General features: G+C 49.0%; 8 protein-coding genes across 8 annotated transcripts; 5 read left to right on the forward strand and 3 right to left on the reverse strand.

Moving 5' to 3' along the window:
• Positions 1–88: 88 nt before the first annotated feature.
• N7509_010426 (uncharacterized protein) lies at positions 89–988 on the forward strand (the record flags this gene model as incomplete). Its single annotated transcript, XM_056635063.1, has 1 exon — positions 89–988. One exon carries the CDS (start codon positions 89–91, stop codon positions 986–988), a length of 900 nt encoding a protein of 299 aa, XP_056485683.1.
• Positions 989–1,776: 788 nt separating this feature from the next.
• Positions 1,777–3,065, forward strand: N7509_010427 (uncharacterized protein; the record flags this gene model as incomplete). The annotated part of the gene is made up of 3 exons (XM_056635064.1): positions 1,777–2,352; positions 2,411–2,798; positions 2,857–3,065. The coding sequence occupies 3 exons, from the start codon at positions 1,777–1,779 to the stop codon at positions 3,063–3,065; spliced, it is 1,173 nt and encodes a 390-aa protein (XP_056485684.1).
• Positions 3,066–4,752: 1,687 nt separating this feature from the next.
• N7509_010428 (putative tannase) lies at positions 4,753–6,528 on the forward strand (the record flags this gene model as incomplete). Its single annotated transcript, XM_056635065.1, has 1 exon — positions 4,753–6,528. One exon carries the CDS (start codon positions 4,753–4,755, stop codon positions 6,526–6,528), a length of 1,776 nt encoding a protein of 591 aa, XP_056485685.1.
• A 318-nt stretch (positions 6,529–6,846) lies between these two features.
• Positions 6,847–7,437, reverse strand: N7509_010429 (Secreted thaumatin-like protein calA; the record flags this gene model as incomplete). The annotated part of the gene is made up of 1 exon (XM_056635066.1): positions 6,847–7,437. The coding sequence occupies one exon, from the start codon at positions 7,435–7,437 to the stop codon at positions 6,847–6,849; it is 591 nt and encodes a 196-aa protein (XP_056485686.1).
• Positions 7,438–8,527: 1,090 nt separating this feature from the next.
• On the reverse strand, positions 8,528–8,978 carry N7509_010430 (glutaredoxin; the record flags this gene model as incomplete). The annotated part of the gene is given in 2 exon segments (XM_056635067.1): positions 8,528–8,757; positions 8,774–8,978. 2 exon segments carry the CDS (start codon positions 8,976–8,978, stop codon positions 8,528–8,530), a joined length of 435 nt encoding a protein of 144 aa, XP_056485687.1.
• A 1,475-nt stretch (positions 8,979–10,453) lies between these two features.
• N7509_010431 (putative MFS monocarboxylate transporter) lies at positions 10,454–11,885 on the forward strand (the record flags this gene model as incomplete). Its single annotated transcript, XM_056635068.1, has 3 exons — positions 10,454–10,635; positions 10,691–10,928; positions 10,983–11,885. 3 exons carry the CDS (start codon positions 10,454–10,456, stop codon positions 11,883–11,885), a joined length of 1,323 nt encoding a protein of 440 aa, XP_056485688.1.
• A 689-nt stretch (positions 11,886–12,574) lies between these two features.
• Positions 12,575–13,055, forward strand: N7509_010432 (uncharacterized protein; the record flags this gene model as incomplete). Its single annotated transcript, XM_056635069.1, has 2 exons — positions 12,575–12,742; positions 12,813–13,055. The coding sequence occupies 2 exons, from the start codon at positions 12,575–12,577 to the stop codon at positions 13,053–13,055; spliced, it is 411 nt and encodes a 136-aa protein (XP_056485689.1).
• Positions 13,056–13,292: 237 nt separating this feature from the next.
• On the reverse strand, positions 13,293–15,146 carry gpi16 (GPI-anchored transamidase subunit GPI16; the record flags this gene model as incomplete). Its single annotated transcript, XM_056635070.1, has 2 exons — positions 13,293–14,718; positions 14,779–15,146. 2 exons carry the CDS (start codon positions 15,144–15,146, stop codon positions 13,293–13,295), a joined length of 1,794 nt encoding a protein of 597 aa, XP_056485690.1.
• Positions 15,147–15,424: the final 278 nt, after the last annotated feature.

Here is a 15,424-nt window from a genome sequence, read left to right on the forward strand (position 1 = left end):
AGTGCCTACCCTCTCTCTCGTTAAATTTGCCAAAATTGCAACTGAATATCTCTTCAGACTCCTCTTTTTATCAAAGTATCAAATTACAATGCCCAGTTACGATAAAGTGATTGTGTTTGGTGCTACCGGCGCGGTGGGTTCTGCTGCTGCTCTGAGAGCCCATAAGGATGGTGCAAAGGTTTCGCTCGCAGTGCGCGATCCTTCCAAGCCAATTCCAAGCCTCGATGGTATCTCTTTTGAAAGGGTTCAGGCAGATCTCACTCAGCCTGACACCGTTAAGGCTGCGGTTCACCAGACAGGCGCAAAGGCTGCTTTCATCTACGCGGTCTTCGGTGCCCCCGAACACATGAGGCCGGCCATTCAGGCTCTCAGGGAGTCTGGCATTGAGTTCGTTGTCTTTTTGAGCAGTTTTACTATTATGACTGATATTCGTGCTGTCTCTCCTACCGACTTTATTCCTCTTCACCATGCCCAAGTTGAAATCGTTCTGGAAGAAGTATTTGGTGACGACTCCTTTGTCGCTATTCGACCCGCGTATTTTGCAAGCAACATTCTTCAGCAGAAGCTTGGCATTGAACAGGGAGAGGTGAAGTTGCCAAACCCGGATGCCAAGTTTGATTTCATCTCGCCCAATGATATCGGCGCTGTGGCTGGTGCTCTTCTAACCACCGGTCAACGAGTCAGAACTGTTGGACTTCTTGGGCCTGAGAAATTGTCGCTGAAGGATGCCATTGGCATCGTCAGTAATGCTCTAGACAAGCAAATCACTGTGACTAAAATCCCCGAAGAGGAGGCTGCAACAGTGATGGTGAAGGCTGGCATTCCTGCACCCCTGGCCAATTGGCTCATTCGCAATGTCATTGATCACCCAAATTACTTTTGGGAATCCCCTGACGCATCTACGGCTATCGATAATGTCCAAAAGTATTCGCACAATTCCCCACAGTCATTCCAGCAGTGGGTTGAGAACAACAAAGACAAATTCTGAGTTTGAAAGAAGTATCGGGATTAGTTATGTTTGCTAAGTGAACATTTCAATATAAATTATGCAAAAAAAAATCACAATTTCACGCATCGACGCTACTATATTTAAACATCTGGATTTCTTGTTTTAAAAGGCCCGGAGGTTATAGTATAAATGTCTGCTTATGGAGGTGGCGATTCCCAATATAGACAACCTTGGAAACCTGGGTTGGGGTTGAAGTATATTACTACTTCTACTGAATAACTATGATCAACTAGTTATATTTCAGACCTGCCAAGTACTTTACAGTAGTTTATGGCAATACCGTGACAATACTGAGACACTTTCTATCTCTTGAATAACTTGAAACCAAGAGATTATAGCCAATATCCATTACTATTCATTCCCCTTCTCCTATATCACACCCACATGTCATGAAGCGAACGCGTGGGGGGCAAACTGCCGCTCTCCGCAGATTGGCGGGATTCACCGCCCGAGGCTGTGCTTGTGTTTGAGTGGAGTGGCTGGAGTTTGTTGAACTGCGACAACTTGAACCCATTTCAAGTACATTTCTCCTCGATCGATTTCATTCTCTAACTTCAATATCCTCGAGATCAGATCAACACCAACTGGAATCGGAAATCCCCAACTTCGTCCCTCCACTTTGCGCACGGTTCACCCTTTCCCGCCCCCAATCGAAGCTACTAGTACCCCTCAGAGCGCATTCTCATTGAAACTCGCTGCCACATCCTCCACACTCCTATATTATATAAGGCCTTGGTTATCATCAGAACGCAGACAATCACACCTCAATGGCAGACTCAGGGATGGATGAGTTTGCGCAGACCCGTGGGGCCGACGATCTCTTTGATGATGAGATCATCCCGGTTTCGGCAGAGGAGCAACAGGTTCAGACGGAAGTAGTGGTGCCGGAGGAGGTAGCACCGGCTCCGCAGGTGCAAGAGGAGAGTCCGCGCGTCGAAAAGACAGCCTCCCCGCGCGGGGAAACGCCGCAGCGAGGCCGTGGCAGTGAGAGAGGCCGAGGTCGAGGACGTGGCCGCGGTAAAGGAGGTCGCGGAGGTCGCGAATCGCAACCGGTCGAGCAAAAGCGCGCTGAGAGTGTACCACGAAAGAACGGCGCAGCGAAGAGCGGGCTAGAAGGAAGTCGATGGGCCACTGCAGAGGGGTCATCGGAGAAGCCGCAAGAGGTGGAGAAGGAGAAGGTGCGAGAACAGGAACAGGAACAAGAACAGGCAAAAGAAAAGGACCAAGACCAGCCCGCAGAGGAAGAGGAGAGCAAGGCGGAGGTCGCGAGTGCTGATGGCACCGAAGCCGCACGAGTGCCAGCTGTCCGAGGGGATCGAAGTGCCACTGGAGGTGTGAGGAAGGTTAGCATGCTTTGGGACAACTCACTATGAATAAATTCGCTGACTGTTGCTTTTCTAGCCGAAACTCACAGAGGAGGAGCTTTCCAAGCGCATCGCTGCGGCCAAAGAGAACGCCGTCAAGAAGGCAGCCGCCCATGCTCGAGCACAGGCCGATCAAGCCTCCTTCATGGAACGTGAGCAAATCGCCGCCAAGAAGCGCCGCGAGGAACTTGCGAATCGCCGTGTCATGGATAACGAGCGAGAGCAAAACCGACAGCGCAAACTCAAGGCCCAAACCGGTCGTGAATGGGATTCCCAGAAACGTGAAGAGGACTACAACCCTCGTGGCGGCGGTAGCCAATTTCGACGTGGCATGCACGGTGGCGTGTCTGGACACACGCGGAAAGATTTCGACGCCGCACCTTCTGAGGAGGCCGCTGAAGATCTACTGAGCCCCAATCGGGGGCGTGGCCGGGGTGGCCGTGGAGGTCGTGGTCGTAGACATTCACGCGGACCAAAAGGGAGAGCGTGCCTCCTCAAGGGAGCCATCTGAAAAATCATCTTCGCCTGCTGTCAAAAAGGAGGATTTCCCTGCTCTCCCTGCCGGAAAGAAGCCGGAGGACGACCCCAAGCCAGCAGCTGCACCCCTGGAGAAGCCCTCTATGGAAAAGCTGGAGGCTACAATGTCCCCCGTGACTGGCACTTGGGCTGACCAGTTTGACGACGACGAATAGCCTGTTTTTTATCGTCCACTTACCACCTTTGATCCGCTTGCTTTTTGCTTCTCTTCTGGTATATTGAAACCTTACGACTTCCCTTTTGTTTTGCATCGCTCACGACATGAAAAGACCTTTGGTTACCTCTTTGCAATTTGATATCCCCTTGTGTATTAGTGATTAGACACCCTCTAAAAGAACGAATTAATCCAAGCTGCCTCGATCGGTATATTGAACAAAATACTTGAACTATCGCATCCGAAGCAATGGTTTTACATTACTGCTTACATTGCTACCAATAGATTCGCTAGCAGTCAAGTCATAATAGAACTTTTTTTCGGATATTAGGCATGTCGTCGAAGCCGATTTCGGATGTCTCAATTCGACGTCAAGCTGAGCGTCTCGCATTAATCTTAACACCAACAAGTCCCAGGGGAACAGGAAACGAGAATACGAAACCTTGGATCTCCGGTCGACCGAGCATATCCTGTTTGATGCTAACCGATCACCTGCAATTCTCACAGCCACTAATCTGGGGTACAGAAACTATTACCTCTTGCATAAAGGATCCGATACGGAATACTAATACCAACCTATGTATCACCACTTGTTTTTAGCTTGACGATACTTGAGTGGATGACGCTAGGCAGCAACGCTTCGATTACGGCTTGCATAGAAACACGTCACCTAGTGTTTTGCAAACGCGGTCCCGAACCGAGTTTACTAGTAGGTACTTTTATAGTATTTTTCCGGATTCTTCTCTCCCAGAGCTGTCGGATAAACGTCGCTTGAACTATCAAGTTGCGCGGTCAGTTCCACCGTGGGGCACTCGGACCAAGCGAGATTGATAAAGCCTTCTTACTCGGTTTTATGTTTCATTAGCTCGGAGCTACGATTAACTCGGTGATCATCCGGTCGTCGAGTTCTCAACAAGGTCCAGCAACGTGGGTAAAATATAAGAAGGGGGTGACTGCCAGGGGGTTATCGCTCCACTTCGTGCAAAATTAAAGCTTGAAAGACTGACGCGGTCACCCCAGTTTTGACACACTTGGATCTTTAGCATCTGCAGATCTTTAGTCTAGCCCGGAGTAGATTTTAACCGCCTCGTCCATTTACAGCTTCTTTCGGCCAAATCGGACATAAATTCCAAATTTATCAGGGGACTTCGGGGTTCCACCACAGTCTCGTACGAAACGACAATTGGATAGTTTGGATAGTGGGCCCCCAAATCAACTTGTTTAAACCATGATGCACCTTATTTTCATGAGTAAAACTGGCGCGGCACTGGTAGAAGAGGCGTCATTCGATTTATTCGCCCCGTTGCAATTCCACCCATTTCCTTTATTCCAAACGTTTGGTCTGCAATCCTAGCCATGTCTCCCAATGAGATTACGACGCCGTGGAGGTTTGGGAAAGCCTCGCAGTGCTCTGTGTCCCATGGCCGATACTAGTTTCATGGATACGCCTCAGCCCTGGAGTCCACTCGGGAGAAGATCAGCATTCGTTCGAGAATTCGTCTATCCCAAACCGGAAGAATCACCGCCATTTCATTTCGGTTTCTCTTGATGTCCTGATTTTATAAATATACTACTAGATAGTCCGCCAACTACCGCCAACTTCCCAGGTTTTTGCTTTCACTATTATCCAAACCTCCGCGAGTCCCTCGTTTTGTTCAATTCGATACACTCGTTTCATCCGTTTCACTATGCGCCTTCAATCAGGCGTTTCGGTTGCGGCTTTTGCGGCTGCCGCCAGCGCTCGATCTCTCTCTGATGTCTGTACTTTGTCTAATGTCAAGTCTGCTCTACCCGCGAACGGCACCCTTCTAGGAATAAACCTAGACTCGTCAGCCTCTATTGCCAGTGTAGTCTACAATGCTACAGTTGGTGGTGGTATGGACGCTTCTTCCACCAGTGATAGTGAGACCTACAACTACTGCAATGTCACTCTGACCTACACCCACCCCGGAAAGGGGGACACTGTTGTCGTCAGGTATGCTCTCCCCGAACCTTCCGACTTCAACAAGCGCTTCTACGTCGCCGGAGGTGGGGGTTACTCGCTGTCTTCTGATGCCACTGGCGGTCTTGAGTATGGTGCTGTCGGAGGTGCCTCCTCTGCCGGTTATGACGCCCTGAACGGCGTTTCCTACGACGACGTTGTTCTGTTTGGAAACGGCTCTCTCAACTGGGATGCAACCTACATGTTCGGATACCAGGCTCTCGGTGAAATGACACAGCTCGGAAAATACTTCACCAAGGGCTTCTACGGCATGAACTCCAAGTCCAAGCTCTATACCTATTACGAGGGTTGCTCTGACGGTGGTCGTGAGGGTATGAGCCAGGTCCAGCGCTGGGGCGACGAGTATGATGGTGTTATCACCGGTGCCCCTGCCTTCCGCTATGGCCAGCAACAGACCCAGCACATCTTCTCTTCCGTCGTCGAGAAGACCCTTGACTACTACCCCCCACCCTGCGAGCTGGCTAAGATCGTCAATGCCACAATCGCCGCTTGCGATCCTCTTGACGGCCGTACCGATGGTGTCATCTCCCGTACCGACCTTTGCAAACTTAACTTCAACATGTCCTCTATCGTCGGTGAGGAGTACTACTGCGCTGCCGAAACCGCTACCTCTCTGGGCTTCGGCTTCAGCAAGACCAAGCGCCAGGCTGCCGGTAGCACTACCAGCTATGAACCAACTCAGAGTGGTAAGGTCTCTGCAGAGGGTGTTGCCGTTGCCCAGGCTATCTACGACGGTCTGCACGACAGCAAGGGTGAACGTGCCTACCTCTCGTGGCAGATTGGCTCTGAGCTGAGCGATGCCGAGACTGAGTGGAACAACAGCACCCAGAAGTGGGAGCTTGACATCACTTCAATGGGTGGTGAATACGTCGCCAAGTTCGTGCAGCTTCTGGACCTGGACAACCTCTCCACCCTGGATGGTGTCACCTATGACACCGTCGTTGAATGGATGGACATCGCTATGAATCGCTACTTCGACAGCTTGCAGACCACCATCCCAGACCTGACTAAGTTCCAGGAGTCTGGTGGCAAGCTCCTCCACTACCACGGAGAGTCCGATCCCTCTATCCCCGCTGCCTCTTCCGTGCACTATTGGCAGTCTGTTCGTGATATCATGTACCCCGGTGTCTCCTCTAAGGAGAGTCTTTCCAAGCTCCAGGACTGGTATCAGTTCTACCTGATCCCTGGTGCGGCCCACTGTGGAACCAACACTCTGCAGCCCGGTCCCTACCCCGAGGACAACATGGAGATCATGATCAACTGGGTTGAGAAGGGTGTTAAGCCTTCCCGCCTGAATGCCACCGTTTCCTCCGGAACCTACGATGGCGAGACTCAGATGCTTTGCCAGTGGCCTACCCGTCCTCTCTGGCACAGCAACTCGACCTTCGACTGCGTCCACGACAAGAAGTCTATTGAGAGCTGGACTTACGAGTTCCCTGCTTTCAAGGTTCCTGTCTACTAAATGTACTAAATGTACAAATCACCCCGCGAGACAACTAATCCGTGCAGAGTCACACAGTTTTCTAGGTTCAGTCTACCGGGCTTTTCTTGTCTTATATACTACTTTCTACTTGTAACTCAAAGCAAAGGAAATGATACTGTTTGATCTTTTTTTAACTTTGGGCTTTTATTCATTTATTGAACTCTGCTTGTACTCTACTACAGGCATTGATTTTTATCTTGCAGTCCTCGATCTTTATGTCCAAATCTAAATGAGGTAAAAGGAAAGTTGCTAGCAAACTACCTTTAGACTACCAGTAGTCTGATATGGAAGAATAGTTTAACCCAAGTTCAGGGTGAATGCAGCAGAGGTCGAGCAACTGAAGGTATCCACATCATCCGACTGCTGGTATGAATCGGCACAATCAGTGTCTCCAGCAGAGCACGTCGCAGACGAGCAGCTGGAGTCATCAGTGGTGACAGCGAAGCCGGATGAAATAAACAACGAGTCCGAAGCAAGATTGATAGAAGAAAGATCCCACCACAGAGTGTCGTCACCCTTGGTGTACTCGAACTGCAGCACACTGTCTTCGCTCTCAGAGGTGGCCATCTTGATTGAGATACCCCCACCATCGGAGTTGGTGCGCCAGCTCTCGGTATAGGTACCGCCGCCGGAGCTTAGAGTCTGCATGCCACTGGTGGAGTCCGAAGTGGACCAGATATAGATATCCTGGTCCATGTTGTTCACAATGTTGATACCGCTGCCAGTGCTGCTGGTGGGAGAGGCTGAGGCTGAGGCCGAGCCCGAGGCAGATGCGGACGGAGTCGTCGTGCTAACGGCAGAAGTGGTTGCAGTGGGCCAGTAACCCTGAGGAAGGGCAGAAGCTGTGGCAGCGAGGGCAATAAAGCCGAGAGTCTTAAGGAAGGCCATTGTTGGTTTATTTGATTTGGTTTGGTATTTGAAGGATTGATAAGCAGGAGTGCTCAAAGTGTGTATGTGGCTGAAATTTGTAGAGATCGAGAACGTGTCTGGTCAACAGACAAGCAGAACTGAAGTTGTTTGAAAGAATGGAATGAATAGAGGCACAGCCTCGAAGAAAGGAAGGTATCTGAAAAGAGTGAGCGAGGTAAAGGACTGAAATTGTTCAACCAGAGCAGGAAGCCGAGAGAGGACCATCTCCGACTTTATACTCGCGGTGGAGTTGATTTCAAGGGTGGCCCAGCAACTCTGAAACACACAAACGAATATAAAAGGGAACCTATTCGATAGTTATAAGACCCATTTATCGTCTAGAAGCATTCGAGAACCAATGCGCCCGCTAGACGCCGACATAATTGGCTACATGCGTTAGGGTTTTAGCACAGCGTAGTCTGCCTCCGGTCCATTTACAGTTCTAGCTCCAGGAACACCTCATCATGGAGATCCATAGATCCACTGAACTAGTTCCCTTGTCGAATAGTATCGCAAATCATCAATAAAGTAACTGGGTCTCGACTCAATATGTGGGTCACACGCGGTGTTCCAGACCGCGGCGTCATCGCCTTACGCGTGTGGAGTGCAGGCACTATTTGAAATGACCACTCACAGCCCGACTATTCAGGGGTCAAGGGTCAGCCACATTACGCATAGCCTTGCGTAATGGGAGGGTAGCAACCCTATCTTAGGGCAAGCACTTCCTTCATATTTGTCTCCGCGGACGCGGCTGCGGCTGCGGCTGCGGCTGATCGGGATTCTTAGTGGTCGCGGCTCTCGTAACTATCCGACGCGGATAAGCCACTACTATTAATTAAATCTTCTACAAAACGTTGCCTTGACTTTATCTCTCTGCTTCATACTCGTGGTCCTATTTTTTTAATTAAAATACAGCAATATACTGTAGATTGAATTTCAAAGTATACTAATTGGGGTATAACTTAAAACAGCGCCATAGAGTACCATAAAACCAAACATAAATCCGGGTCCGAGTCTTGCTTTGGCCTCGCGTCACAAGTAAAACTTATTTTCTCAGATCTCAATCGTTTCATAGGGCACCTGCATGTCTGAGAAATTCAGGGAGCTGCTCTTTAATGTCCTGGAGCTCTGAGTTGCCGCCAATATGCTTCCGCCCGATGAAGATGTTGGGCACGGTGGTCTGGTACGTGATTTCTTGAAGAGCGCTTTGAAGAGCTCGGCCGTCATCTCCAATATCAAAATATTTAGCATCGAAAATAAATACTTGGTGATGGCATCGCATCGCATCGTAACTTAATGCTGCTCAAGGACTTACCGATCTCATTCAATTCAAGTAGAACATATTTAGCGCCGAGCTTGTTCAATGTTCGTTTAGTGGAAGCGCAGTAGGGGCAGTAGCTCTTCGAGAAAACAACAACGCCATTCTCATTGATCAGCGCCTGGACCTTTGTTTTGGCCGCAGCTAGTTCTTCTGGAGTAGGGCTTGAGAAAAAACCGGAAAGACGTTTGAAGACGGACATGGTTATGATCGATGATAGAAAAAATAACCTTGAAAGATATCGATGAGAATATCCCGAGTCTGTCAGGGGCATAGGCATAATAAATAGATTCTAGTATCCCACCTGTCGATCGGCTTGGCTCCCGTCATGCAAAGTCAATTTTACTCAAATCGACGGGCGGCAGGTTTTACCGAAAATGGAGAGGGACATATTCATAAATAGACCGCGGATATTATGGGTCCAATCAGATGGCATAAATTGGCAGATTATCAGCCTCAGCCACAGGGCTATACAGAATACCCTTGAGCTAGGAGCGATTGAAGGGTTCACTACCCCACACAGCCAGCAGTAAAGCTTTGCTAGGCCCTTTTCACTTTACTTCTTCTCCATTGCAAACAATTAAGAATGGCAAGATTACCTAATTATGTATACTATCGTATAGTGTAGTATTTCTGTGCTACATATATCTCATAACCACTCGCATTTCTTCCAATTTTCAATCTTCCCATATCAATATTCGTAGCTCTAGGTACCGACATCTTCGCTACATCTGCTAGGTTTAGAAAGCCAAATCCTGACTCAGATGATAAAATTAACAAGAGGAAAAAAAGAAGAGGGCGCCTGATATAAAAGCCACATTTTTGGAACTAATTTTGCCCCACCTAAGGCCCTGAGTGCAATTAATAAACTTTCAATGAATCGTCCAGATAGCACTAGTACGCCAGGGGTGTCCCCCGTTCTAAGGCTTATGACCTATGGAATATAAGAAGAATTCATGGTCTATCATGGTCCAAGCATCCAGTACATTTCCGGCTTGCTCATGTGCCAAGTATTTTGCCAAGTGTTGACTGCACGAGGACGGAACTCGGCATCCGCTGTAGAGCGAATTTTGCATAGATTCGTTGCGCCTTCCGCGAACATTGATGATTTGTCCTAATCAATTGACAGCGCATGGTCCCGCCTGGGTGTTTTGGCGTAGCAGTTGCATTTCCTCGTTTTAGGTCGTCTAAGACCCCTCATGATGTGAGGCTTTTCATAGAGTAGCTAATTGAATAAGATGGTGTCCAAATGTAGTTCGAATTTCCAATTGAAGAATAAAGGATGCAAAAGAAAAGAGAGCGGAAAATTTCCGCCAATCACAATCGAGCAGATACAAAAATACCCCGATATCGCATCTCAGAAACTACATCAATTCTCCAAGTCGACACGGAGCACAAACGAAGGCCAAGATCCCCCAGACGCGGGGATAGCAGAAATCAATCGGAGGTGACCGCTCCAGGGACCCTAATTTACGGTGAATGACTCAAGCTCCCAAACTTGTGCCAATCGGTAGAGTTCGGCTACAAACTGCCGGCTCAACCGAAGACCAGCACCTCATTCCCGTGACTAATGGAAACCCCGTGGGGTCGGTTCGAGGGGAACATGGGTCTTATAACTACTAGTTAGCTCCGGGGCCGCTGCGCTCGCAGGAACTGGGATTTTACCGCTGCATGGAAATGACTGAGAAGGCGACTCTTCCCAATATTGAGCAAGATCATGGCACTCCGTCGCCTGAGAAAGTCGCGGCAAATCGAGCCCCACAGTCGGAGGATGGTGACTTTTGCAAGCCAAAAATCAATGGGGGGCTGCAGGCTTGGTTGAATGTCGTTGCGCTATTCTGTGTTTTTGTCAATTCTTGGTGAGCCTTTTCCTCCGACTACGACGGGGATTTAGAAAGCTAATGGATGGTCCAGGGGCATATTGACTACCTTTGGCGCTTTTCAAGAATACTACCAAACAGAGCTTCTAAGTGACCAATCGCCATCAGCGATCTCATGGATAGGAAGTATCCAAGCAACGCTGATCCCAATGATTGGTATTGTTTCCGGTCCGCTAGTTGATGCGGGATATATCCGTTCATTGACCGTGATTGGGAGCTTCTTGACGGTCTTCGGGTTGATGATGGCTAGTCTCGCGACGGAGTACTACCAGGTTTGTTCCTCTTTGTCCAATATTCTATAGATTGACCTCTTAACCTTCTCTTAGGTACTTCTCGCGCATGGATTCTGTGTCGGAACAGGTGGCGGCATTGCTTATATCCCGGCTCTGACCGTAGTGTCGACAAGCTTTACTACGAAACGACCGCTCGCCATTGGAATAGCATCAATTGGATCTAGCGTCGGAGCTGTGATCTTTCCTGTTATGTTTCGGCAACTCCAGCCCAAGATTGGATTTCCATGGGCGGTTCGCTGTATTGCGTTCATCAGCTTGCTAATGGCAATTATCGCATGCTACATTCTTTGCCGCCGACCAGGTCAAAAGGCCCGTGCTCGAAGCCTCATTGACTGGAAGGCTTTCCGCGAGCCCTCTTATATGCTCTTCTCCGTCTCTCTGACCTTGGTCATGCTCGCCTACTACGTTCCTATCTTCTATGTCGCTTCATATGGTCGGGTCGTTGTAGGTACAACGACCAGTCTATCATTCTATATGGTAGCCATCGTCAACGGCTCTTCCTGCTTTGGACGTATCATGCCTTACTTGATCGTTGCCTACGTCAAGCCTATAATCATCCTACTGCTCGTGGTGGTGGCATCGGCGATTGCTATGTTCACTTGGATCGCCGTTAGCAATGTTGCTGGATTCATTGTTTGGGCTTGCTACTGGGGTATTCTGAGTGGTGTCATTGTCACGGGGCCGACGGCTATAGTTGCCCACCCGGTCTTTTGCTCAAGTCCCAACTGGATGGGCACGCGATTGGGTATGATGTGGGGTATATCATCCTTTGGTGCTTTAGCAGGAACTCCAATCGCCGGAGCATTGGTGAATCTTGAAGAAGCTTCGTTTCTGCGAGCCCAAATTTTCGCCGGTTGTGTTATGGCCGGTGCTGTAATGTTGCAGGTGTGGCCTGCTTTGCAGGTGATACGTTATGATCGAAATAATCCTCGGTGAGAGGTTGGAGAATTCAAAAGCCATTCGGTATTTGAAGTCGTGCTGTTAGCAGAAGGCACGGAACAGTAGACGATTAGATAGAGAATTAATTGAAATCAGATAATATTGTTTCATAGGTTCCCTCGCATTCTAGCGCTTATCTGTTACTAGTATTCTCAATTTCGTCTTCAAGAATAGATCCAGAGCCCAAAATGGTCCCCATTTCCTAACAAACCCGTAGAGCTTCCAAGTTAGACTAGCCGCTAGCACAGATGTGACTGAGATGTACATTTCTAAATACCAAAATTTCCCAAGTTACTATGTGTTTTTGCAAAGACCTACTTGCACTATCAATTGTAGGCCGAAGCGATTGGACGTGCTGACTCAGTTGGTGCCTCGGGCCAACAAGATTGGCCAAGTCCGAACTCATTATGACTTCATCCTTCTTTCATTCCCGCCCATGAGGTCAGCCCTTCCTACTAGTAGTATATAAACTCGGGTTAAGGTGGCAAGTTTTCAGAATGGTATCTATCATCTTGTCATTAATCGAGTGTGTAACTCGGTTTGTTAAGAAATCACCTGCCAAAGAACGACATCGACTCTCTTTTATCTAGAATGTGAGTTTATGGACCTGGTTATCTCTATGCCTATTCAGCGGAGATAGCTCATTAAAAAGCTGTATGTCGACGTTAATTTTGTCTAGTCACAGTATGCCTGGATCACCCACCGACAGTCGTCCACCCACCACCGTGGCTGGAGGCACGGGGACTACACCAACCCCGGCGAATAATATCGGTGGTGGCGCCGGTTGGGGCGATCGAAGCTTCCATAAAGGCGGCATGAATGATGTTCTCAATGAAGGAAAAGGACATGTAGATGTTCGTTCCCTTTTCATCTCCTTGTCGAATGACTCGAAAGAGGATATTAACCTTATCTTCTGGTATCTAGCCCAGTAACCCCCGTGAAACCATGGGCGCTTTCCTCGGTCTTGACGACCAAAAATCTCGAGCTGAGGCCAAGTATCTTGCGCGCGCAGGTCTCGCGGGAGATGATATCAAGACCACGACCGACAGCGGAGAGCCCACTTGTTCTGGAGAGGATCATTCCTTCATGGGTACTAAGCCTGGTGGTGCCGATACTTTTCCTGGTTGGGGAACTATGAAGAATATATTCGGAACTTTGAAACCTTGAATGAGCCCAGGGCTGATATTGTCAATTCACATCTGGCCAATCCCCCTCTGTTTCCAAGGTTGTTTTTCGTGCTTTGAAGAAAGCAGATACAGCACTAGTATATCCTACTAACGACGAAATTTGTACATTAGCTGCAATTATGAGATTCTTGCTATAGATAGCTTGGGATGACATGTTTGAAAGGTATATTTGACAAAACGCAAATTAAAAAAAATATCAGTAGCCACCTATGGAAGTTTATTCAACCTTGGTCTCCTTGGAGCGGAACCGGTCTCGAATGGCCACCAACTTGCCCAGAAGTCGACCCTTGAGACTTTGAGCACCCAATGCAGCAGCCTCATCTACTGAAACCACGCGCCGCACGAGAATATTGAACACGGTGCCAAATGCAAGAGCAATCACAGTACTGGTAAGGATGATCACATTGTAGGGCATACTGAAGTCGGGAGTTGGCAGAGGCAGCAGAAGACTAGTAGACCGGATGTAAACCGGCGCACTATTTTCCACATTCAAAATCCGAATGACGGCAGGGGCAACATTGAAACCACGATTGGCATCCGGCGGATACTCGGTATATCGCAAGATAGCCTTTTCAAAGTCATAGGTCAGGGTCACGGTCGATGCCGCTGGGACGGATAGCGCTATTTCTAGTTGTGTTCCGCGTTCACGATCAATGGCCGGTCGGTAAAATGTCGAAGTGACAAGATCTGATGCCGCAATCTCAGTGGGAATCCCGTCGCGGCCCGTAATAGTCGCCTGTAAAGTGTGGATATAAGGTCGCAGGAACCATGGCAGAGACTCAAACAAGATAAAGTCTACTGCCGTGGTATTGGACGGATTGCCAAATATGATGCGCATGCCACCACGCTCCTGGCCATGACCAACAATGGTTCGCTCGGCATATAAAATAGGCTCTTCCCGGGGAACTGGAATGTCAACAGTCTGTTCTGGGATCGACAGGTCAAAGGGCTGAGCGGGTGCCGGATCAAAGCAGCGCGTGAAACCGTCCTCTTTCTTGATCTCTGTCGAGCCCTCGGTAATGAAAACTTGCTTTTCATGGGGAACTCGAAGACAAACCGAGTGCTCCTGGGTGCCATCAGAACCTGTTAAAGGACATACACCGGTCAATGTGCGACCAAAAACTTCTGAGATACTCCAAGCAGCATCTGCCCCCTTCTCCAAAGGGAAACAATTGTCTTCCGAGTTGTAAGGTTTGGAAGTGTCACAAGCTAGAAGCTCATTGGAAAGAGGCCTAGGAATGGGGTTTGACCGAGGTCGCTTGGAGCGCTCAACATCTAGGACCATATCAATGGTCTGTTCGATTTGAACAACACAGTCACCGTCGGAGGTGCAGATCGGTCGCATATCCACTGACATACTCTGCCATGCCGCATCAAACAGCTTATGGCCATCAAAAAGTGTGGAAATACCCGCTTTACCCTTGCACGGGAGAAGCTTCAGGAAAGGGGTCAAATTCTCCGTGCACACCACCTCACCGGGCAGGGTTCCGTGTAGTAGGTGAAGCCCATCAACGTCTTGGTGATCGCCAGTCGGCTCAAAAGATACGACAGGACGGGTTGTTCGTGTTGAGTCGACGAAATTCAAAGAAGCGCAGAACAGACCCGACAGGGATTGTGTCAGAGCGATCCATTTACCGAAAGCCCTACAATTATTAGAACCAGTATAAGCAGATATTCAAAACTTTGTCTCTGTAACCACATACTCATCGTCATCTGGGGCATCAATCCAGGCCCAGAGCTCCACACCAGTGCCACCTTCTTTACTGCCACCCCACGGCCGTGGACCCCAGCTTTCGGCGTCCCATCGCCCCGTAGTAAATCGCAAGTGAAGTTCTTTTGTATGCACATGTTGGAGAATCTGACCTAGCGCTCGGGGGAAGTATCGGAAATGTTGGTTGTCGAAAGCTTGTTGTGAGGTGTTACTTCGGAAGTTGAACGAAGCTAGGAGAGATGATTGAGGGAGAGGTTGAAGGAAGAGTTGTTCATGGTAGTCGGATGATGCAGAAGCAGTTGAGCTCCATAGTGTGACAGCCAGTGTCAGCAACAGAGAAAGGAGGCCAAAGGTCGTCATCACTTCATGCCGGAGCTCGGTCGTCGCCGCTCCTTGTCCATGCGATATTTGGCGGGGAAGGTTCCAATGGACAGCGAATTCGGTGAAACTCAAAGGGAGAGGTCAAAAGAAGTCGCCAGGTCACCACAATAAGCCCTGGAAATATCCGAGGACCCTGGACATACCACAATCGAAGTAGAGATACGTCGATGGTCAAGCTGAGACCCTCCTCTGGGGCTGTTGATTGTTCGAGACTGACCGCCTTCCCTTGTGAGGTGCTGTCCTTAGCGCCGCATCGC

Source organism: Penicillium cosmopolitanum, assembly GCF_028827165.1.
Source record: "Penicillium cosmopolitanum strain IBT 29677 chromosome Unknown utg000009l:1.0-9042332.0:1.0-9050551.0, whole genome shotgun sequence".
In the NCBI taxonomy this organism is placed as follows: Eukaryota; Fungi; Ascomycota; class Eurotiomycetes; order Eurotiales; family Aspergillaceae; genus Penicillium; species Penicillium cosmopolitanum.